At 45.7% G+C, this 25,109-nt stretch overlaps 1 protein-coding gene across 6 annotated transcripts in view; it reads right to left on the reverse strand.

The window, feature by feature from the left end:
- The window catches only part of TTLL11 (tubulin tyrosine ligase like 11), a 294,081-nt gene that overhangs the window by 121,753 nt on the left and 147,219 nt on the right, over window positions 1–25,109 (reverse strand). The window contains exon 7 of one of the 6 annotated variants that reach the window (XM_084994788.1): window positions 16,632–17,844. The exons of the other annotated variants lie outside the window; for them this stretch is intronic. Coding sequence (XP_084850914.1) covers window positions 17,772–17,844 — 73 coding nt within the window. The 3' untranslated portion in view covers window positions 16,632–17,771. Of the gene's footprint in view, window positions 1–16,631; window positions 17,845–25,109 lie in introns of those variants that run through there. 6 annotated transcript variants of the gene reach the window in all.

Below are 25,109 nucleotides of genomic sequence, written 5' to 3' on the forward strand. Positions count from 1 at the left end.
AACAAGCCCCAGTGATCTCTCTTAATAAAATCTTCTCTGAAAAACACTCGGGTTAATAATAGGAACAAAGGAGGTCTTCTAGGGTCCCAACGGTTAATTCCACCCTGCATCAGACCATTCCTGCCAGTTTGGGCTGTGAAAATAATGAAAGCAATAATTTTTTTTGTCTTTTGTCTTTTTAGGGCCGCACCTGCGGCATATGGAGGTTCCCAGGCTAGGGGTCGAATCGGAGCTGTAGCTTCCAGTCTACTCCAGAGCCACAGCAACACAGAATCTGAGCTGCATCTGCAACCTACGCCACAGCTCATGGCAACGCCGGATCCTTAACCCACTGAGCGAGGCCAGGGATTGACCCTGCAACCTCATGATTCCCAGTCAGATTCACTTCCGCGAGCCACGGGAACTCCCTGAAAGCGATAATTAAAGGTAAATATGTAAACGGGGGAAAGGCAGGGATACTAGGTGGGGAGGTGGGGTGGGAGGGGGACTGATCAGAAGGATGAGTGATTTGAGCTGATCTGTTCAGTGGACCAACCACAAATGGCTCTATCACAGCCCCTGCTACCCCTCCCCTGATGTGTCCACAGGGCAACCCAAAACCTCCTTGGCTTGGCATTCAAGGCCCTTGATAATCTGACCACTGTCAACCATTCTCTTTCTTCCCCTCTGCTTCCTGTACACCTCACCCTCTCCATCCCTATCAAACTACTTACACTTTTCCCAAACTCACCCCAAATTTAATGTTTCCATTTAGAATAATATTGGAGAGAAAAGGTATTTAAAAAGTCAACATCTAAGTCCTTTAAAGAAAGTAGTCCAGTAAGTCAGAAAGAGAAAGACAAATAACCATATGATATCACTAATATGTGGAATCTAAAATATGGCACAAATGATCCTACCTACAAAACAGAAACATCACAGACGTGGAGAGCAGACTTGAGTGTGCCAGAGGGTAAGGAGTGGGATGGACAGGGAGTTTGAGGTTGACAGATGCAAACTATTGCCTTTTGGCAGGGGCGAGACGGGGGCATGCAGGTGTGGCATATGGAAGTTCAGGCTGGGGTTGAATTAGAGCTGCAGCTGCCAGCCTATACCACAGCTACAGCAATGCCAGATCCAAGACGAGTCTGCAACCTACACCACAACTTGAGGCAATGCTGGCTCCTTAACCCACTGATCGAGGCCAGGGATCCATCCTCATGGATACTAGTTGGGTTCATTATCTCTGAGCCACAATGAGAACTCTGCAAACTATTACATTTAAAATGGATAAGCAATGAGATTCTACTGGACAACACAGAGAACTATGTCCAATCTCTTGGGTTAGAACACAATGGAAGACAGTGTTTTAAAAAGAATGTATATATTTGTATGACTGGGTCACTGTTGTACAGCAGACATTGAAGGAACATTGTAAACCAACTATATTTTAATAAAAAAATTTTTTTTTAAAAAAAGAATATAGTCCAGGGAGTTCCCATCATGGCTCAGCAGAAAGGAATCTGACTAGTATCCATGGGGATGCAGGTTCCATCTCTGGCCTTGCTCAGTGGGTTAAGGATCTGGCATTGCGTGAACTGTGGTGTAGGTGGCAGACACAGCTCAGATCTGGCATTGCTATGGCTGTGGCATAGGCTGGTGGCTACAGCTCCAATTTGACCCCGAGCTGGGGAACCTCCCTATGCTGCAGATATGGCCCTAAAAAGAAAAAAAAAAGGAAAGGAGTCCACAATTAACACCATGATGGACAAGTCTTGTCATGGGAATTGCTCTCCCTGTGGAATTTCTAGAAATTACGATAACATTCCACTTACTGTTTCCCCCAGACATTCTGGTTTAATTGGTCTGAGTTGGGCAGCGCCAGGGGGAGGGGAAGCGAGGTAAATTTCTCAGCCAAGCTGGAGAACCACTGTTTTAGGTGTTTGCCCTGGGGTCCACCAGGCCTGCTTCGGTCTCTGTGTCACCGGCTTGGCCCCCACGGCATTTGAGTTTGGCCCACGACACCTGGTCGAGTCCTCACCATCACCCCCAGTGTGGTTGTTTTTACCTCAGTTCACAGGAATAACTCAGGTTAACAGCCTGTCCCCGGGCAGCCCGGCTCTCAATTGAGAGAGAGCAGGAGGAAAGCCAGGCCCTCCCTGTCTGAGGCCCGTGTCCTCTTCACCTGCCACGCTGGCCCCTGCAGTGGGAGGAGCTCAGATTTCAGGAATCTTCCAAGCTGGTTGTCACCAACCATTGAAAACTTGAAACCGGTAGTAGGAGGAATATTTACACCACAGAAATAGGCAAACGCTAACAATCAGAATTTTGTTCTGCTCTGGTTTTTGAAAGCCAGTTCACCAGCTTCCCTCTTAGCTCCAAGGCACCAAGAAAAGAGGTGGGAGATGACAAATTACATTCCCTTGATTTCAGGAAACAAGTATTTCAACGTCAAACAGTTAAAATTGAAAAAGGTTTTGAGTTTGAAGAGATAAACCTTAAGTACATAGAAAACAGGTATCTGTAACTTTAATTCTGACGCCATCTGGGTACCGATGTGTTTTGCATGCTGTTATCCACTGGGTGCACTGGACTTCAGGTCACTTAGTGGCAGTGAAAAGGAAAACAAAAGTATGGAATCAGGCATCTGGAGGTGCACCCTGTCTCCAGCCGGGGGCGCAATAGAAAATGGTCTCTGAAACAAGCCATCCATCCGGCAGCCCTGTCTCTGCGTCAGCTGCTACATGTGCAGGACTTTCAATGCTGGAGCGTTGGATTGGAGCCTCCTATTAAGGAATAACGGGAGGGACTAACAGAAGTGACTGGCCTCCTGCAGTGTCCCGCCACCACTGCTGAGCTCAGCCGCAAGTGGTCCCCGCTGAACAAAGATCCACGGCATGCTCCCCTCACTGCGTGTTCCTCTATCAGCATAGCTCAATAGCTAAAAGGCCTCGTTATGCTGGCGAGATGCTAACAGAGGATGAAGGAGCTTATAAATTGAAAAGGAATAAAGGAAGCTCTCTGTTACAGAGAGCCTACTTTTCCAGCCAGGCCCAGAGCCAGCGAATTTCCTACACAGTACTAGAATGGATGTTTTATGGAAGGACTACCATCATCCCATTTAATTATCTTATTTAATCCTTAGCTATATTATCTCATGGAAGTCTCTCATTCACCCAATGAAGTAGCTGCAATGACCCCCATCTGACAGATGAGAAAATCAAGGCTGAGGGCACTGCAGTCCCTCCCTTAAGTCCGCTCATCTGGAGTGTGGTGGTGGCAGAACCAGAAAACCCACGGCAGTGATTCTTGGCAACTATCTGTGCAGGCACATCTCACTTTATTTTTTGTTTTTTTGCTTTTTAGGGCTGCACCCATGGCATGTGGAGGTTCCCAGGCTAGGGGCTGAATCAGAGCTGTAGCACCCGCCTAAGCCACAGCCACAGCAATGCCAGATTCCAGCCACATCTGCAACCTACACCACCGCTCACGGCAACACTGGATCCTTAACCCACTGAGTGAGGCCAGGGATCGAACCCGAAACTTCACGGTTCCTAGTCGGATTTGTTTCCACTGAGCCAACAGGAACTCCGCACACCTCACTTTATTGCCCTTCAGAGAGGCTGTTTTTCTCAAGTTGAAGGTTGGTGGCAACCCTGCATAGAGCAAGTCTCTTGGCGACATTTTTCCAACAGCCTTTGCTCACCTTGTGTCACTGTGTTACATTTTGATAATTCTCTCAATAGTTCAAACTTTTTCATTATTATTGTATTTGTTATGATGATCTGTGATGAGTGATATTGGATGTTACTATTACAACTCCCTGAGTTAGCAATTTTTAGCAGTAAAGTTTTTTGGGTTTTTTGTTTGTTTTTGGCCGTGCCCTCAGCATCTGGAAGTTCCTAGGCCAGGGATCAAACCCACACCACAGCAGCGACCCAAGCTACTGCAGTGACAACGCCAGATCCTTGTCGGGGTGCAGATCCTATTGCACCACAAGAGAACTTCAATAAAGTATTTTTTAATTAACTTACATGCATTGTTTTAAAAGACTCAATGCTATTGCATACTTAATAGACTATAGTATAAGGGTAACTTTTACATGCACTGGGAAACTAAAATATTCGTGTGACTTGCTTTACTGTGATATTCACTTTATTTTGGTGGCCTGAAATGGGACCTCAATATCTCCAAGGTCTGCCTGTGCTAAAAAATGGAAATACTTCTGGCAGGAAAGGTACTGTCACTGACTTAAACTCTGGTATTCATTTATTTAAGATGAGCCCCCAAACAGTGCACCTCAATATTACACTGATAGAGAAAATGGCTTGATGTGTGTTTCTGTAATTGGGCGAGTTAAGAATTACACATGGTAGCAATTGTTCACCATTCAATCATTCGATTGTCTGTCACGTCTGAGGACTCTGTCACTTGATGATGGTGAAGCCATGCCGCTCTCTGAGCTCTGCCATTGCTCTGCACTGGACTAAACACATGTTCAACAGCAATCCTCACAATAACCATAAAAGGTAGGTATCACCCTGGTTTACAGACACAGAAACTAGGGCTTCAAGGGCAACCTGCTCAAAGTGGTCGATCCAGGAAGAGGCAGAGCCATTGCTCTTGGCAGAGATGCTCAGGATGTCAGACTTCACACTGGCCTCTAACTGCCAAGAGCTGGGGCTGCTGCCGCCTTTGCGGGGGGGGGCAGGTTTGACCATTCCTGAGTGGGTGACACTGCAGGACCACTCGGATGCAACAGAGCCCTGCTTTCTGAGTCCCCCACTGCCTGCAGGACATTAGTGCAGACACAACACGGTATAGGAGCAGGAATGGGACCTAGTAATGCAAGCTGAGGGCTGATTTCCCAGAGTCCAAATGGACACATGTCTGCCCCAGTCACAGGACTAAACATTTCTCCCAGAGAGAGAGTATAACTGCCTCAGGAGAGTAGAATCTCACAGGTAAGAATGAGGCATAGGGAGTTCCCATTGTGGCTTAGTGGTAACGAACCGACTAGTATCCATGAGTACGTGGGTTCGATCCCTGACCTTGCTCAGTGGGGTAAGGATCCAGCGTTGCTGTGAGCTGTGGTCTAGGTCGCAGACATGGCTCGGATCTGGCATTGCTGTGGCTGTGGTGTAGGCCAGCAGCTGTGGCTCCAGTGGGACCCCTAGCCTGGGAACTTCCATATGCTGCGGGTGTAGCCCTAAAAAGACTAAAAAAGAATGGCCCACAAGCCAGCTGGGCCACCCTCCCATCCACGGCCACCATCACCATTACAGTCCTGAGTCTGATACCCTGGCTGCCGGGCCATTTCACAAGACGGCTTTAGGATTAAGTGAGATTTATGTAGAGGGCTTAGCCCAACGCCAATCAAATGAAGTAGCAGTGATTAACATACTTCATTTCTCCTTCATCCAGTCACTCAATACATTTGAAGTTGGAGCCTACTAGATACTAGGCTTCTAAGGCTAAGAGGCAAACTCAAGTTTCGGGGCCGGTCTGGGTGGGGTGGGGGTAGGGGAATCAGTGGTTCATTAACTAATCCAATCAACAAATATTTTACCATTGGGACCTGGCTAAAACACAACCACCAGTAACTGCAGTGAAACGACAATGAGCATAATTAACATTTCGGACGATGTGTCCAAGCTCATAAAGGGCTTTCACCCTTGTATTTGCATCACTGCACGAAAAAGAAATTCAGCTGAGGCAAGGGACCTGCCTGAGGTCACACAGCAAGTGCCCTGGTTTGGTTCCCATCCAGGTGTCTGCCACCGAAGCCTGGACTATCCTCTATCTCCTGCCTTACCTGGCTTTGTGTGGGCCCTTTAGTGACAGAGGGCAGGGTCCTGAGCAGCCTTGTTCCACCTGAGATAATGCTGATTATTAGAAAGCTTGTGCCAAGATTTATCCAAAGTCTGCCTTCTAGTACAGTCTAATCTGTTCGTCTTAGCTCTTCCCTCCAGAACCCTATGGAATAAATGTGCTCCTCCAGAAAGAGTCCCCAGGCCTCCCCACGCCTTCTATGCCCCAGGCTGCATGGCCCAATTCTTCACGTTCTGACAGAGCTACAGATCCTTCCCCGGCTCAATCTCGTCCTTTCCCACCCAGCCAGCCTCTTCGTAGACTGGGCCCTGTGCCATTGCTCTCACCAAAATGGTGCTGGAATCATCTCAGTGTCTCCCTGGCCCACCGGGAGCTCCCAAGGCTCTGAGCTGGTCAGTGCTGGTACGTACCACATTGAAAGTGTGCTCCCCAAGGGCCGCCAGGTACCAGTCACTCACTACCTCAGCCCCATGAGACAGAAGCTACTGTTTCATTCCCACTCCTGGGCCTGGCGAAGGGTAAGTGGCTCATCAATTTTTTCAGAGTTGAATTGAAACTCCAATGACCCATCCTCAGCCCTGGTGCTGAGAATATATTTCCTCCACAAGAGCAGAGGAAAGAGTCTGCCTCTGAAACCACGTGCAAGCCCCTGAGTCCTTGTGCTTTGAAAGTAAAAGGCTTTTTCTTTAGCCTCCCAGTCTCAAAAGGCTGCCTCAAGAGTTGATGATTAGGGGAGTTCCCGTTGTGGCTCAGTGGTTAATGAATCTGACCAGGAACCATGAGGTTGCAGGTTTGATCCCTGGCCTTGCTCCGTGGGTTAAGGATCTGGCATTGCCCTGGCTGTGGCGTAGGCCAGTGGCTACAGCTCTGGTTCGACCCCTAGCCTGTGAACCTCCATATGCTGTGAGTGCAGCCCTAGAAAAAACAAAAAGCACCCCCCCCAAAAAAAAATAGTGTTGATGATTAGGAAATATTGTTACCGCTAAAAACTAGTTAAAACAGTCTCCATTATGTTATGCCCCGCCTGGCCCACGAACTTAGAGTTATACCACACCTGGTGTTTTCCTTTCCTCGGGAACACTCCCTGACACTCCCTGCCTTTCGGGAGCTATGTTCACTGCAGAGAGAAGGTCAAGGTGCCACAACCCCAAAGACCACCAGAAAGCGTCACCAGACCACCCGACCTCAGCCTTGGTGACATGGAAATGATCTATGGAGGGAGAAGAAGGCAGGCACCCTAATCCTTATCAACAGAATTTTATAGGTTTTTTCCAAGCTAAACCTTCAAAAGCCCTTGCTGTCGCCTCTCAAGGGAGGACATAGTTTTGAGGGCATTAGCCTGCTGTGGCCTCCTTAGCCTGGCAAAGCGATAAAGCTGTTCTTTCTACTTCACTCAAAACTCTGTCTCTGAGACTTAACAGGGGCTGGTGCACAGAAGCCGGTTTCAGCTACACCCTGAGGACAGAGCATGTGACACGGGCCTCCAGAGGGCCTATGCCCCACAGCCACGTTCGAGTGCTCCCTGGTCCAGGGAGAAAAACCAGTAAGAGCAGATATGTGTATATGTATGACTGATTGACTTCACGTAAACCTGAAGCTAATATAACACTGTAAATCAACTATGCCCCAGGAAAATTTTTAAAAAATAACGAATGCTGTTTTAAAAACTAAACAAAACCAAAAATGTGACTGCGCCAGATACCAGCAATAAGAGTTTCCAGGAAAAGGGGTGGGCACTCTGCCCATTTCTGCCCAGTGGCGGTGACACAGAGGCTGCGAGGGCCTCTCCAAAGCCTCCTTCCAGTTGTCACCCAGCCTGTTGTCACCCAGGCTCCTGACAAAGAGACCACAGGCTCTGGAATGAGCGAAACCTTCCAAATCCTGGCTCTGCCCACGTCGGTGGGTAGACATGGTCCTGTGAAAATGCAGGTAATGAAAACCTCATAAGGGAGTTCCCATTGTGGCACAGCAGAAACAAATCTGACTAATATCCATGAGGATGCGGGTTCCATCCCTGGCCTCGCTCAGTGGGTTAAGGATCTGGCATTGCCATGAACTGTGGCGTAGGTTGGCAGCTATAGCTCCAATTCAACCCCTAGCCTGGGAACTTCCATGTGCCGAGGGTGTGGCCCTAAAAAGCAAAACAAACAAACAAAAACCCTCATAGAGTTATGGTCAAAATTAAACAAGAAAGTAGTTGGCCAAATAACACTTCGTAAATGTGATGTTGATGGCGATGACAGAGAAAGACGAAGAAGAGGCAGAGTGAAACTGTAACGCCGCCACTCCCCCCTGCCCCAACTTCCCCTGGATTTTCCTGAGTGCACTTCAACGGCCTAAGGCTAATGGAGCGGCCCCTTGAAGCCTAACTGCAGAATGTGGGCTTGAGAACACTCCAGGGCTGTGTCAAACTCCCTTCCCGCTAATGATGTTTCAGCATAAATTAAATGGAGTGAGTACTTTCTAATGGCTGCTACAGAGTTACATGACAGCTTCCAGGAGAATCTACCAAAATAGCTGATAACAGAGGAATGGTCATTCTGCAGCATGGACGCTTCTTGTTAATTTAATTTCTTTTCTCTTTCTGGCGTGTGGATCCACTTTGTAAGAGCTGATAGAAAAGAGATGCCTCACAGGCCACTCGGTACCCAAGCCTACTTCCATCAGCCTAAACTGACTAACACAAGTGTTGCATAGCAAGTGGGATTCAGTATTACACCCAGACCACTGCGTCAATGATGGTACTTCTTTACCTGTATGATGAAATTGTATAATTTACGAAGGATGTTTATGCAACGTCTTCTCTTTTGACTTTCTCTTTTTGCTTGAGCTCTTACCACGTGCCTGGCCTTCTAGATTGTCTCACTTGACTTTCACAATGACCTATCACCGCTCCTATTTCCCAGGTGAGGTGTAGCAAGGTGGAGGAAGTCAGCTAGGGTCACACAGCCTGTCAGTGGAGACCAGGATTTGAAACCTGGGTCTGTTAGACTCCAGAGCTGGTTCCTTTAACCCCTGCAACTCTGCTTCCTGTGAGCTAAGTGTGGTTGGTTTTGGGGGGCGGAGGGGGTGGGAGATGGGGACAAAGGCCAGCGAGGCACTATTTTCTCACACTTGATGTTTCTTTCCATGCGACAGCAGTCACTTATGATACCATTTTTTGGCTCTTCCCTACGCCACCCATGCCCTACCCCTGAGCAAATTAAATGCCTCTTTGGATGGATGAATTTAGAGGGAGACAAGGGGTGAATGCAGCTCAGCTCTTCCCCCCCCTTCCTCTTGGGAAGCACAGGTTCTGCTGCTCACCAGGGCCTGGCGCTGGTTCCCCAGTCCTGCAAGAGTCTCACCCCGGATTCAACATCAGGAGGCTCATTTGCCGATGGACATAAGACACACTCTCAACATCACCTTTTCCCTGATGAAGGTGGTATTTTGGCCCGTATCCTCTTTAGTCCTCTGTCTTCTTCTCAGGTAATTCAGAACTTAGGTATAAGAGAGGACTACTGTTTGGGCCTCCTTCAAGGTTCTAATGATGATGATGCCTGTTCTACAGTTAAAGTCCCGAAAAAAGGCAGAGCTCTTGCCTAAAGACAGCTTAAATGTCAGCATATATGTGATAAATAGCCAAAGCATTATTTGCTATACAAATATTATTCCTTTAATTCAGATTAGGTCACCTGGTTTAAGGAGGAGAAAAACATGGGAGAATGGGTTGACATTACCAAAAATAAATAAATAAGTAAATAAACAAACTCGAATGTGAAACACACTAAAAGAGAAAACACGGCTTCAAATGACTGCTTCATAACTCAAGAAAATGCCATGCCCCTACCAATTCTGAGATGATACATAAAGCAACTCGAATGCCACTAAGAGCCCAGAATAGAAAATTAATGGCAGCATTTCTCATTCCTTGCCTAAGGAGCCAAGGAGACCCTCTTGGGGAGAAAAAAAAAAAAAAGCCAAGAGTAAACCTTACATGGGGAATAACCAAACTGAAAAACAAAGCACACTTTTTGGAGTTGTCTATAATTTGGAACTCATCCAGAGATTTACCTGCTGCTAGAATTCTACCCAAATGACAGTCCTGAGACCTATTGCTGTTGTGATCAATAACTGGACCAACAGAATGATGGAATAGAAGGGTGCTCAGCAATCAAGCCCAAGCCCCTCCGTGAAGGAATGAAGAAAAGCCAGAGGATGGAGCCAGGCGGAGGAGCCACACTGCACGGCATCCACAGGCTCCGCACAGTGAAGCGAGCCACTAAGAGAGCCAGGAAGAGGACCCTCTCCCACCCGTGTTCCTTCCCCTTCTTATGTTGTGCTGCCCACTTCATCGTGTGTCCACTTCATCGACACCACGCACTCCCCCATCATGCTACCAAGGGCCACAGCACCAGGCTTCTGAGACCAGAGGAAAGGTTTCCCACAAACAACTGGCATTTAAGATTTAAACCCTGGGAGACAAGGGGGCCACTTCAATAGCTTGGCACAGAGACAAGCACCCTCCCACCCTGATTATGAGCACCGGTTCCCCGATTTCAAAGATGCTAGCCTTGAACATGGGCAGAGAATAAATGCAGAGCCAGGTGCCGTCACCCTCTCGAAGCACCCAGATTATAACAGCACCAAAAATGGGCCTACGGTATCAGAACTATTTTTAGAAACACAATCCTGTTTCTCTCCTTCAAACTAATTAATGTTCACAACGAGGACTAAAGTGTCTCTTCTGAATGCACTGGGGGAGCAAATCCTTCTGGTTGGAGGCAAGTAGCTGGATGGTGAGAGACTGTCAAAAACACATTTAGTGCGAGCACATACACTCCAGATGATAAACACAACTTCCAATTAAGCTGCCCTCAAATATCTGGCACCTAATGCCTACTGGTTTAAAAGCAACTGGCAAAATGTGCAGAGTCTAAGGGTTTTTAAAGGATGAAATCTCCCTTTTTCTTTTGTATATCTCTCTTCTTAAAGGGAATAAATCACTCGTACTCAGAGAAGCACTGCATTTTGGCACCACAGAGACTCTAGAGATGAACAAGCTTCAGTCGAGGGAGGTGTGGGAACTTGCCCAAAGTCAAGCTCAGAGTGAGGGTCCAAGACCCTGACCCCCAACCCAGGTCATTTTCGACAGGCAGATCTGCCCTTCCGAGGGAAGACTGTTTTGATTTAAGGTCCCCAGACCCATGCATGGCAAAAAGAAGGTCCTAAAAAAAATCGATACAACCCATTTTCATTTTGAGGCACAAATTGAGAAAGGTTTTGCATCAGGGATTATCTTAATTAAACTATTTATATGAGCACCGTTGATTTACTTTAATCTTGCTAAACTTCATTAGGCTACCCATTTACTTACCTAAATTCCTGTTGGCTCAAATATCTTAAAAAATAAAACACATATAATTTGCATGGTAGAAAACTGTATCTTTAATATAGGACTATCTGTAAGAATTATAATAATAATAATGCTAATAATAATAACTACCACTTATTGCATAATTACCTTTGCGCTCAGCACTGTAGTAGGCATTTTATAACAAAAATACGTACAATTATAGAATAACTACCACTTATTGAATACTTATCATGTCCAGTCCTTATGCCATGTATTTAAGTACTTCAGTTCATTTAATGACCACAATCATCCTGTTAAGTAGTTATTACTATTATTCACATTTTGCAAATGAAGAAATTGAGACTTTGAGAAGTCACTACCTGACATGTCACTGTGAGCAAGAGAAATGTCAAGATTTGAACCCAGTTGGAGTTCCCGTTGTGGCGCAGTGGTTAACGAATCCGACTAGGAACCATGTGGTTTCGGGTTCGATCCCTGCCCTTGCTCAGTGGGTTAAGGACTGGGCATTGCCGTGCGCTGTGATGAAGGTTGCAGATGCAGTTGCTGTGGCTCTGGCGTAGGCCAGTGGCTACAGCTCTGATTAGACCCCTAGCCTGGGAACCTCCATATGCCGAGAGAGTGGCCCTAGAAAAGGCAAAAAGACAAAAAAAAAAAAAAAAAAGATTTGAACCCAGGTCCACTGGATTCTGGACTCTGTCTTTTCCACTACACCATGTCTGCTTTAGAGAAAGCATTATTTCAAGTTTTATTTCCAGCAAGGACATTTACAGATCCAAGGACAAACTAAATGATGCTAAGACGACCTGTTCCCTAAAAATGTCTTGGACTTCCTCGAGATTTGGAACAAAGTAACTCTGCTACCAAAATTCCCGGAAGGAAAATGAGAACTCACAGCTTCAGGGCAATCAGATAATGCTGAAACACAAAGTGGTCCCGAACGACAATGAAATTTGGGAGTGAAACACGCTTTGTCTGTTGCTCCGTTTTAAAATTTTCATGAGGCAAGGAAGCATTCCCACGTTCAATAATTAAATGGCTAAAATCTGCAACCTGGTATATTTACCATTTGCAAACGATGTATTCCTAGAAGGGGCTAAATTTGAATTAGCAGCCCCACAAGCTGTCATGTTACAGCGCAAAACCAAACAAACGAGACAGAAACATTGCTGTTGCCTAGAGAAGAAATTTTCTCCACCGCTTGTCCTGCTGGAGAGAAAAGCTGAGTCAAAATTAAGAAATCATCTAGGACTTTCCCTGCAAACCAGCTGGAAGAGAGTGAAGAGATGAAAAAAAATAATGCAGTATTTCCTCCCATTAGAAACACTGTTTTAAAAAGGTTTGATTGTGCCTTTAAGGGTTAGATTTTACAATCATTCAATATTTTACTTGTCTTGAGAAACGCTCATAGAAGGCAGGGAAGGAAACAGATGAATAAAAACATGTATTTATGGGAGTTTCCGTTGTGGCTCAGTGGAAACGAATCTGACTAATATCCATGACGTTGCAGGTTCAATCCCTGGCCTCGGTCAGTGGGTTAAGGATCAGGCATTGCCATGAGCTGTGGTGTAGGTTGAAGATGCAGCTCAGATCTGCCATTGCTGTGGCTGTGGCATAGACCGGGGATTACAGCTCTGATTTGACCCCTAGCCTGAGAACCTCCATATGCCACAGGTGTGGCCCTAAAAAACAAAGCAAAGCAAAAAAATCCTTAAAATGTGTATTTCCAAAGTGGCCCTGTTTGGCTTTTTCAGTCCTGTGGCCACATGCAATATACATGACCCCTGTGAGTTAGAATTATGTTAACTCAGGGGTGTCTCTGTGCTATTGACAAGTTATCATCGGTGGCTGCCTTCACCAGGAGCATCATCCATCTCTTTTGCATAAGGATGAGTCCTGCTGCTCAACCTCCCAAAGTGCCAGAACCCCAGTAGGGGCTGAGGGGCCACTGCCTTGAGTCCTCAAGTGGTTTGGGACAGACACAAGACCTAGAACTATCAGGCAGGTGATCCTCAAAGTGTCATGTTGGGCCTGGACCAGTAGCATTGATATTACCTGGAAATGCAAATGATTAGCAAGAATCTATTACATAGCACAGAAAAACCTACTTGAAAGTTTGCAATAACCTATAAGGAAAAAAAGAATGGATAGATGTTTATGTATGACTGATTCACTTTGCTGTACACCTGAAACGAACACACCATTGTAAGTCAAATATACTCCAGTAAAATTAAATTTAAAAAAAGAAATGCGGAGTTCCCGTCATGGCGCAGTGGTTAACAAATCCGACTAGGAACCATGAGGTTGCGGGTTCGGTCCCTGCCCTTGCTCAGTGGCAAGTGGCGTTGCCGTGAGCTGTGGTGTAGGTTGCAGACGCGGTTCGGATCCCGCGTTGCTGTGGCTCTGGCGTAGGCCAGTGGCTACAGCTCCGATTAGACCCCTAGCCTGGGAACCTCCATATGCCCCGGGAGCGGCCCAAGAAATAGCAACAACAATAACAAAAGACAGAAAGACAAAAAAAAAAAAAAAAAAAAAAAAAAAAGAAATGCAACCTACGCAATGGGAGAAAATAGTTGTAAATGATGCAACTGACAAGGGCTTAATCTCCAAAATACACAAACAACTCATATAACTCAACAGCAAAAAAAAAAAAAAAAAAAAAAAAAAAAAAAAACCCACAAAAACCTCAATTCGAAAATGGGCAGAAGACCTAAATAGATATTTCTCCAAAGAAAGCATATGGTTGGCCAACAGGCACATGAAAAAAAGTTCACCATCACTAATTATTAAAGAAATGCAAATCAAAACTACCATGAGGTACCAACCAGTCAGAATGGCTGTCATTAATAAGTCTACAAATAACAAATGCTAGAGAGGGTGTGAAGAAAAGGGAACCCTCCTACACTGTTGGTGGGACTGTAAATTGGTACAACCACTATGGAAAACAGTATGGAGATTCCTTAGAAAACTAAATATAGAACTACCATATGATCCAGCAATCCCACTCCTGGGCATGTATCTGACAAAACTTTCATTCAAAAAGATACATGCACCCCTATGTTCATTGCAGCACTATTCACAACAGGCAAGACATGAAAACAACCTAAATGGCCATCGACGAGGACTGGATTAAGAAGATGTTGTGCCTATAGACAACGGAATATTACTCAGCCATAAAAAAGAACAAAATAATGCAATTTGCAACAATATGGATGCACTAGAGATTCTCATGCTAAGTGAGGTCAGTCAGAAAGAGAAACAAATACCGTATGATATCACATATCTGGAATCTAAAATATGGCACAGATGAACCTATCTACAGAACAGAAACAGACTCACAGACATGGAGAACAGACTTATGGTTGCCAAGGGGGAGGTGAATGGACTGGGAGTTTGGGGTTAGTAGATACAAACTATTACATTTAGAATGGATAAGTGATGAGGTCTTGCTGTATAGCAAAGGGAACTATATCCAATTACTTGTGATAGAATAGGATGGAAGATAATATAGGAAGAAGAATGTATATATATGTATGACTGGGTCACTTTACTATTCAGCAGAAATGGGCAGAATACTATAAATCAACTATTATACAAAAATGTTAAATAAATAAGTGCCCTCTCCTCAAAAAAAAATGCAAATGAATCAGAGACTCTGGGGCTGGGATTCGGCAATCTGAGCTCAACAAGCTCCACAGGTGATTCAGGTGCCTGAGCTGCCCGCTCCTCTGCCCCTACTCAGCTGCTGGCCCTGAGGTCCTGCATCCAAGGACTCCACCTCCCCGCGGCCCCATGGCCTGTGCTGACTTCAGCAGGGAGTTCACATTAGCAGATTCCAAAGCCCCAGGAGAGAGGGGACCTGGGGTGGTCTTGGTGACTCAAATCCAGAACCCAGTGCCCAGCTGCGCAGCCCTGCTGTCCTGCTGGCTATTCCAACAGGGCTGCAGTTCTACCTGAAACTCCGGGCCAGAGGGCTGAGGCCCGGCCCTTGCTACCCTCTCCCTGACCTCCAGCCTCAGCCCCACTTCCAAGGGAGGCACTTGCCCTCTCCTTCCCTCAAATTGGTTGATAGCTGGGAATCAAGGGGCTCCTCCGGCCATGTCTGGGGGACTCCTACAGCAACACCCTACCCACAGCTTCCTCCACAACCATGGAGATAAGAACCCTGGCCCAGATGATAGTTTGAGCTGCAAATACAAGAAAGGAAATGTGTATAGGTGTATATACATATATATATATATATGAATGACTGGGTCACTTGGCCGTACAGCAGAAATTGGTACGACATTGTAAATCAACTATACTTTAATAAAAAGAAATGTAAAAGATAGTTTGGGCTCCTGGCCCTGGCCCACTGCTCCCCAGCCCCCTGCCCGCTGTTTCCTTTGTCCCCTTCCTCTGAGCTTGTCACTGGCACCCAGAATGGCTCAGGGCTCAGCAAACCCAAGATAACTAAGCACCACCACTTAGGAATCTTGCAGAAAATACTGCACTTAGACCTGGCAGCTGGACCCTGGCCCTGACTTTGCACTTGAGAGGCGCCTGCTGTAGCTCAACCCTGGCAGCCCCCTTGCCATGGGGCATGGAGCCCTCAAGGCCAAGGAGACTGGCTCACATGGGGCCTGTGCCTCACACCCTCTGGACACTGGCTCTGGGTTCCAGGACGTCCCCTCTTAGGTGGCTGGAGTCCACTCTCCCAAGGGCAAATGGTGTTTCTGGTGTCCTCCCCACTCGATGCGGAGATGCCAGGAGAGCCTAGTGGTGTAGACAGAGCTTGAGTATGTGCACTGGTGATGTGCCCACCAATTGCAGGGGTGGATGGAGTCAGGAGGAGGGCTGGCAGGATGCTGGGGCCTCCAGGGGTCCTCAGGCCCCACAAATGTTAGTGGCAGGCCTGCATGCAAACTGGGGACAATTAAACCAGACAACAGACAACGTGCACCTCATAGGAACTCCAGAGGTACTCATGAGAGAAGTGTACCCAGAGGTCTGCCTTGGCCCCTATTTGATCCTCACAGCCAACCTGCACCACCGTCCCACTGTGCAGATGAGGAAACTCGTTCTCAGAGGGATCAGGTGACCTGCCCAAGATCACATGACCAGGCACTGAAGCCATGTCTGTTTGATCCCAAGGCTGGTGCTCCATCCATACCTGTGGACATTCAGTCTGGGCTTGAATACTTCCAGCTTCATGGAACTCACTACTGCTTTGAGTCGACCTTTATCATTTCAGGCAGAGGTGGTGGTGGTGTTTTCCTTTCCTTGAGCTTGAATCGCACTGCAAATTTCAGCCACGTTTTCTTGTTCTGCCCACTGGGGCCTGCAGAGGGTTTATTCCTTCTCCCTTTCTATATATATATGTATACACACACACACACACACACACACACACACACATCTATATATGAATCACTTTTCTATATACCTGAAACTAGTACAATATTATAAATCAACTATACTTCAGTTTTTTTTCATTTATTTATTTATTTATTTATTTTTGGCCATTCTCATAGCATGTAGAAGTTCCCAGGCCAGGGATCAAATATGCACCAGAGCAGCAAACTGGGCCGCTGGATTGATAATACCAGGTCCTTAAGCCATTCTGCCACAGGGGAACTCCAGATCCTTAACCAATTCCGCCACAAGGGCACTCCTGGACTTCAATTTTTTTTTTTTTAATTCATCCATTGCTTTTAAAATAAAAAGCAAAATGCTGGTTCTTGCAGCATCCTGACCCCCTCTCTGCTTACTCACTATAATTCTGTCACCCGGGTCTTCTTTATTTTACCTATAAACTTGTGGTACATCACGCACACAGAATAGTGTATAAAACAGATGTTTACATTTAAAGAATAATTGTAATCCTCATGCAGCTGCCACCTGGGTTAAGACATAGAACAGCCAGGATCCCAACCACCCTCCTGTGTCCTCATATCACTCTCTCCCTATCCCTGCCCGGAAATAACCATCTTAAACGCTCTGATCATTCCTCCTTGTCTTTCTTCATAGTTTTGCCATTTCAGGTTACGTCTCTGTAAAATAAAGTCTGTTTTTGCCGGGTTTGAATTGGAACCATACTGGAGATAGCCTTTTAGGATTTGCTTCTTTTGCTCAACTTCAATATCAATGCAGGGAGTTACACAGTTCCTGTATTTCCACTGACATACAGTATTCCAGCAAGTGAATATCCGGGATTAGTGCACTTTTCTGTTGGAAACAACCTAACAACAACAGTTCCAGCCTGGAACTTTTACAAACCATGAGGCTGGAGTTCCGAGTTGCTTCTGTGCCTGGAGAGCCCTGTGTTCTGCCCTGTTTTAGAGGCCTTCACGGGTGCTTGTTTTCTCTGTTGAGGCCTCTCCTACTGCCTCCATCTTGCTCACCTGGCTGTGCCAATGCTCCCACTGCATCCTGCATCTCACCAATCCCATGATCCAGGACCCAGCCTCTAGCCCAGGGCCCACACATAATAAGCGCTCCACGCTCATCCATCCACGCATGCGTGCACGAAGTCATTCATGCCCGCGTTAGCTCAGGTTGACCTCTGGGGCTGCAGAAGCATGAATGGTCTGGGGGAAGAAATCATGAATGGTCTGAGGTCTCTCTAAGCAGATGAAGACTCCACGGCGACCACAGGAAGTGTACACACTGCACAGCCAGCGCCACAGTTGATTCCCCTGCATGATGGGAGCGCGAAGCAGAGGATGAGCTTGGGGGCGGAGCCTACCACGCTGAACGGTTCACATTCCACCCTCTTCCCACCCCCTCACATTAGCCTCTGTAATGAGGGTTGCAAGGGATTCTTATGCTGCTTAGAAAGTAAAGGGGGAAAAAAATAGAAATTGAGTACAAAGGAAAGGAAAGGAAGCAGCTGGAGAATATTGCCTACCATTTGGTGTGATAACTAGGGGCTTTCAAATGATGACTAAAACCGGCTTTGATTTTGAGCTTTCATTTCCTTTAATCTAGCAGATAATTAGAGGGAAATCAAATCCATCCTCACAGTCAAAGATCAACCCGTCGCTGTTGGAGAGCAATTCCCACTTACTTTACCACCTCCTCCTTCACACATTTTTTTTCCTTTAAAAAAAAAAAAAAAAAAAAAACCTCCCCAGGTTATACATATTATTTGACTTGTTTACATTCTACATTCGGACTGGGCATTTCCCATGATAAACACTCTCTTAGGAACAAGCAACAATGTCTCTCGGTCCAAATCAAGAACTTCTTTGCAGATTTAAAAACATCCAACTGCAAACTCCCTTTTAGGGGTGAAGAAACCAAAGTAGAGAGAGGGGAGAGGAAACTCTGTACCATCTATGGCTGTAAATGGCTGAGTCAGATTCATCCCAAAGCATCTGATTCCAGGGCCCCTACTCTCACCCACTCTGCTCCACCACCTGTGCACTGAAAACACGCGTGGATCTCCAGTCCTGGTTCCCCAGGGGCTCCACCTGATCCTACAGCACACAGAGCTTTAAGCACAAGACGCTGGAAATAAACTACCCATTCACTAAAACAGAGGCAGACTCTGACCCAGCCATCGAGGAAAATGATGTTTACAGAGCTGTTAATAAGAAGGGGAAATTACTGTCACATAAAATGGAGAAAAATAAAAACAGCATACAAAAATTATATAGCTTGGATGGCCTCAACTATAAAACAATATAGACAGAAGAAAACTGTACCATTTTTATGAACAAAAAAGTAAAGATTAGCACTGGGTGACTGAATTTGAGGGAGATTTTTATTTCATGCTATACAGCTTTCAATATTTCCCATTTTTTCCTGCAATGAGCACATATTCCTTTTATTTTATTTTATTTTATTTTTTGCTTTTTAGGACTGCACGCATGGTATATGGAAGTTCCCAGGCTAGGGGTCGAATCGGAGCTACAGCTGCCAGCCTATGCCATGGTCACAGCAACGCCAGGGCTGAGCCAAATCTTCGACCTACACCAGAGCTCATGGCAATGCCAGATCCTTAACCCACTGAGTGAGGCCAGGGATCCAACCTGCATCCTCGTGGATACTAGTTGGGCTCATTACTGCTGAGGCACAGTGGGCACTTCCGACATACTCCTTTTATAATGAGATAAAAGTTGAGCGAGAAACATGTAGCTGAGAAGTAGGATCTGCCCCCTCCAACCCCACTGGCCATTCTGGAAGCATGATTGGCAGCTGGCCTGCCAAGTACCTCCTCAACCCTGCCTAACCCCTGGGCCCAGCTCCTGCCTCCATTCTTCCCCCCACCACCCCCCCAAGCTTGCTTATATTTTCTCACCAAACCAAGCCCAAGCAAATGTCAGCCCCACCTCCCTCAACAAGGATGCTGTCACCACTCTAGGTCAAGTTATCAGTTCAATCATAGAAAACTACCATTCTTGTAGGTCCTCCCCGCAAAAGTAATTTTCATCTGGTTCCACCTAATCCTTGGCTCACCCCGTTTTCTTCTGAACTTTTAGCACACTCCCAGTCTAAGATGCACAGCTGCCCACAGATAATTGTCTGTCTGGTTCAGTTCTGTCTTATGTCACGTGTAGGTCTCACTTTAAGCTGGTGTTCTCTGCACGCTGGCTTACATTTTCTTCATTATGGTTCTGCATGTTACTAAATTGAAGTGGCCACCCAGCTGGCCAGCGAGCTCCCTTACAGGGGACAGTCACTTGGCAGCACCTATTCGTGGTCAGTGAAGGAAGCTAAAGGGATGAGTCTCTGCCTTCAAGTTTACGGTAAAGGCACAAACCCAACCAGGTAAGAATAACCCTGTGTGCATGTGAACATCTTAGTGTGCTAAACACTTTCCCGTCCATTCTCCCAGGTAAGAGCTAGACAGCCCAGGCTTTAAATCTCAGTCTGTCCGTCTGAGTGGTGTGGTCCCGTGGTCTCAGGTCTGTCACTCAGCCTCCCGAACCCTCGGTGTCCTCCTCTGTACAGCAGAAGTAGTAACAGCATCTACTGTAAATGACTGTCATGAGGCCAGGACAGGAATAGAGGCAAACATCCTATGCCCACACAGTAAGCACTCAACAAACAGCTCCCTCTGAAAGAGGCAGAGTGGCCACCATTATTCCCTTGTTATGCTTGTTTAGTTTTTGCTTTTTTGTTTTTTTCTTTTTTGCTTTTTTCTTTTTGTTTGTTTGTTTTTTTGTTTGTTTTTTTTTTTTTTTTTTGGACGAGGAAACTGGGCTCAGGGAAGTATAATGACTTATTGGGGGCCAAGAAGAACTGGTATCCAAACCTTGATCCTACCCTATAGTGTAGACCCTGGTGTAGACCTCTAGCCTGGGAATCCCCTATAGTCTGTGATAATCCACACGGGAAAAGCATCTGAAAGAGAATGGATGTGTGTACATGTATAACAGAACCACTTTGTTGTATAGCAGAAATTATCTGGGGCTAGGAATCAAACCTATATCACATTGTAAATCAGCTATACTTCAACAAAACTTTTTAAAAAATGAAGGAAAAAAAACCCTTGATCCTGAGCCCAGACTAGAAGGCCTCCTTCCAAAAAAAATAACAACTCCTCATTTAAAAGTGCATGAACATTTAAGGCTCACTGGAGCAACCCGGGAGGAAATTTCCAAACACATTTGCTTCCCCATCACTACCCGGGGTAACTCCGGAAGGGTCTTTGCAGAACCCTGCCCTGTCTTTGCCCCAAGTGCTGACTGGTCATGACAGGCTCCTGTCTGAGGGGCTCTGAAATGACACTCTCACATCCACTCAGGAAACCAAACCTTCCCTATGGGTCTTGGAAATGGTTCCTGCCCAACAAACTTCACACAGAAGGAAGGGTCTTTTACTGGATACCTCCAGCTTAACAAACATTAAGTTGCTTAAAGCATTAAGAATGCTTAGGAGTTCCCATTGTGGTGCAGTGGAAACAAATCCTACTAGGAACCATGAGGTTGTGAGTTCGATCCCTGGCCTTGCTCAGTGGGTCAGGGATCCGGCGTTGCCATGATCTGTGGTGTATGTCACAGACGTGGCTTGGATCTGCCATTGCTGTGGCTGTGGCATAGGCCTGCGGCTACAGCTATGATTAGACTCCTAGCCTGGGAACCTCCACATACTGTTGGTGTGGCCCTAAAAAAGACCAAAAAAAAAAAAAAAAAAAAGAATGCTGAAACATTCTCTAATGAAAGAGCACTGCCTGGCTCTCGTTCTTGCACATAATATAACATGCTTATCATTTGTCACTTCCTGTCTGATCTTACTTGGAAACGCACACACATTTTCCAGTTTGCTGACTGCCCTCTGAAAGGTGAAGCCTTTCCAGGTCTGGAGGCCGTGATGTTTCCCAAAGCCAGGCCAACTGACGTTGGACAAGTTGCTTCAGTGCCCTGGAGCCTCCAGTGGTAACAGGACTGCTGGGTACTTAACTTTTTGAAAAGATCATGAAATTTTTGACCTTTTCTCCAGGGAAAATATGCATATAACAAAATTTTGTGTAGCTTCAGGGCTCATGGACACTCTAAGATCTTCATGTTTTCTTTTTCTTTCTTTCTTTCTCTTTCTTTCTTTCTTTCTTTCTTTCTTTCTTTCTTTCTTTCTTTCTTTCTTTCTTTCTTTCTTTCTTTCTTTCTTTCTTTCTTCCTTCCTTCCTTCCTTCCTTCCTTCCTTCCTACTTTTCCTTCCTTCTTCCTTCCTTCCTTCTTTTCCTTCCTTCTTTCTTCCTTCCTTTCTTTCTTTCTTTCTTTCTCTCTCTCTCTCTCTCTTTTGGCCATGTCTGCAGCATGCAGAACTTCTGGGGCCAGGGATCAAATCTATACCACAGCAGTGACCCAAGCCACAGCAGTGACAACACCAGATCCTTAACCCACTGAGCCACCAGGGAACTCCTGGCCTTCATGTTTTCGACTCCGGGTCAAAGACAAGTTTGACTGAGTCCCTCAGCTTGACCCTCCAGGCTACCCACCCCTGCCTCCCATCGGCACCTCCTCTCTACTCATGCACTCCATGCACCTGACTCTCCAGCTGACTCAACTCCTCATGTTTGCCCAACAGACCTTGTGCCTTTGTGTCCTCCAATGGGGGCGTCCTTCCATCCATTTTCATGTTCCAAATATCACCATTCCTTTAAGCCTCAGCTCAAGGGCCGCCCCCTCCTTGTTGGTTCTCATCAGGAAATAATCTTTCCCTACATTTTCCTTTCTTGGTAGTTTTATCTTTACGTTTAGGGCAGCTTCTCACATTCCACCTTAGAGAGATTCGTATGTGGGTCTTGCCTCCCCTACTGGTCTGTGAGCTAACTCACTTCTGCAGTCTGCTCCCTGGCACAAGTAAGTGCTCAATAAACACTCTAAAAAACCCAGATCTGGTTCTGTAATCCTGGCATCATGTAAATGAAACCAAATGAATATGCAAATCTTCATCTCTCAGTGACCCAGATTTATGTGAAGTCTTCAAAGGTGCTTGGGGTCAGCGTGTGCTGATCTCAGAGTGTTGCCACAAAGAAATCATTAGGGATCAACAAAGCCTCAGAATTTCAACAAAATGTCAGCTGTGCACACGTGGACGGGCCATTTGATAGGATGGTTGGATGATTCTCCTGAAAGAACATCTGTTTCCAGAACACTCTCTGGTAAGAAAGATAATGTCCTACATGCTGAGCTTAGATAGTTTGGGAGCCCCTCTCCTCTACTGATGAGGCGACTTCAGTGGGATGTACTGCAAATTTAAGGGGCAGGGATCTGGGCTTGGAGACCTCTGATTCATGTGTTTTTTATATTCTTCCCCAGGATAGGACAGAGTTACAATTCCTTGGTCAAACTACAAGCCCCCAGCCATGAGACTGAGCCACTGGGAGATTCTTAGAATGTTTCACCTTAATCCTAGATTCCATGTAGAATTAACCTAGTTTGAGGATTCACATAATGGATTGGTTTTCTAAACATGGCCCAGGATCCAAGGGATACACCTGGGGGTCAAGGTAAGATATGAAGCCAGAGCTCCCACCAAAGCTTTCAGAGGATGAACCTGTCTGAATTAGGGCCAACACTGTATCCTGGCAGGCTGACTCCGCCCCTAATAGAAACCTGGTTGTCATGGTGATAGGAGGTAAGCGAACCTGGGAGCAGACCACAAAATGCTGCTGTGGTAAAAAAGGGCTTCTGTACCTTATATAAGTCATGTTCCAAATGCACACTTTTGAATAAGAGACAAGCAGTCTACACCTCAGCTCCCAGGCACTGTGTGACATCAAGAAAATCCCCCCAGAATCCTCAGAGCCTGTCCCTGGCTTTATTTATATCACTCTAGGGGTCTTAAAAGGGTTATGTTTCTGAGAAAGGAATGTGGTTACCAGAAACATCTATATTCAGGAAAAAGAGGAAAATACCAGTAAAATGGCTCACCCAAGGGTAAACTGATCTTCTACAAATTAATCAATTGATGAGATAATCACCTTGTTTTTTAAATATTCAAGGAATGCATATTATTCACTTCTGCTTCTGATAGAAGTCTTTAAAAAGAAAGATTCAAATACCTTGAGGGAAGGGGAAATTTTCTGTTGATTTTCTCCTTTGTGTTACAAGCTTAGCTTTAAATTAAAGTAGAAATTGAAGGTCAGCGGAGCATCAGAGCAAAGCAGACAGAAGGCTGGTGTAGAGGTCAGGAGACCCACGGTCCAGTTTCTGCCTCTCACTAGCCTTGTGACTGGCCTTCTTCATCTTAGTTTCATCTTATGTGATTCAGGCGGGCAGAATCATTACACACACTTCTCAACTAGGCGGCTTCCGGAGCTGGTGGCTTATGTGTCACCATCAGCCTAGCTTTAAAGCAAAGCCTGAATGACCACTTGGTGACCCTAAGAACTAGCACTTGTCTAATACTCTCAGCTGTCATGAGGGTCTTTCACACAGGTCATTTCATATGATGCCTGTGACAGTTCAACCAAGGATCCCATTTCATAGATGAGATCAGAGAACAAGCCAACTTGGCCAAGTTCAGAGTGTACTGATCAGAGATTAAGGACTTCAGCACAGACCTGGCTAATGTCAAGTCCAGGGCCTCGTCAGGGCACACGCTGTTCCACTGTCAGAGAGGCTTAGGAGGGACATTCTTGAGCCAGGGAGCAGACTGGCATGATGGTTTCTAAGGTCCCTTCCAATGCTCATAGTCTGTGCTTCTATCAATAAAATGAGGGGGTGGATTAAACCAGGGGTTTTAGAAACTTCCTGTAGCAGAAAAGACCCTTCCCTCTCAAAGGAAATGTAGAGAATGCCAAAATATAAAATAGGTCACCCTAGCTCCCCTCTGTTTGAAAAAGAAATGGCTCCCACCCAAATGTCCATCAAGTACAAATGGACAATAAAATGTGGCATATCCACATAAGAGAATATTACTTGGTCATGAAAAGGAATAAAGTACTGATACACACTACAACATAGGTAAGCCTCAAAAAATATGCTAAGTGAAGGAAGACACAAAAAAACTGCATACTGTACAGTTCCATTTACAGAGAGTATCCAGAATAGATAAATCCAGAGGCAGAAAGTAGGTTGGTGGAGGTGAGAATGAGAGTAATTGCTTAATGGATACAGGGTTCCTTTCAGGGTAACAAAACATTTTGGAGCTAGAAAGGGGTGATGGTTGCACAACATTTTGAATGTATTGTATACTTGTATATGGCTAATTTTATATTAGTGATTTTACCTCCATGTGCACGTGTATAGATTTATGATGGTTCCAGAATCCTACCCCATTAGCCTTCCCCTTCCCACGTCCCTCCAGTGTGTCCAAAGAACCCTAGTATTTAAATCAATAGAGTCACTAGATAATTACAAAAATTTATCAGGGTTCAAAACAGCTCACATATGACAGCTATTTTATTCCTTCAGGGGGCAAAGGCGTATTCTCCTAACCCAACAAATAAATTTGCCTGGGCCAGTGACATCATGCTACTTGGAAACAAAACCTTCCATTGGCAGCCAGC

Source organism: Sus scrofa, chromosome 1 (assembly GCF_054392235.1).
Source record: "Sus scrofa isolate SSC_HxYL_T2T_F1_AM1 chromosome 1, Sscrofa_HxYL_maternal_Yorkshire_Landrace_v2.0, whole genome shotgun sequence".
Classification (NCBI taxonomy): Eukaryota; Metazoa; Chordata; class Mammalia; order Artiodactyla; family Suidae; genus Sus; species Sus scrofa.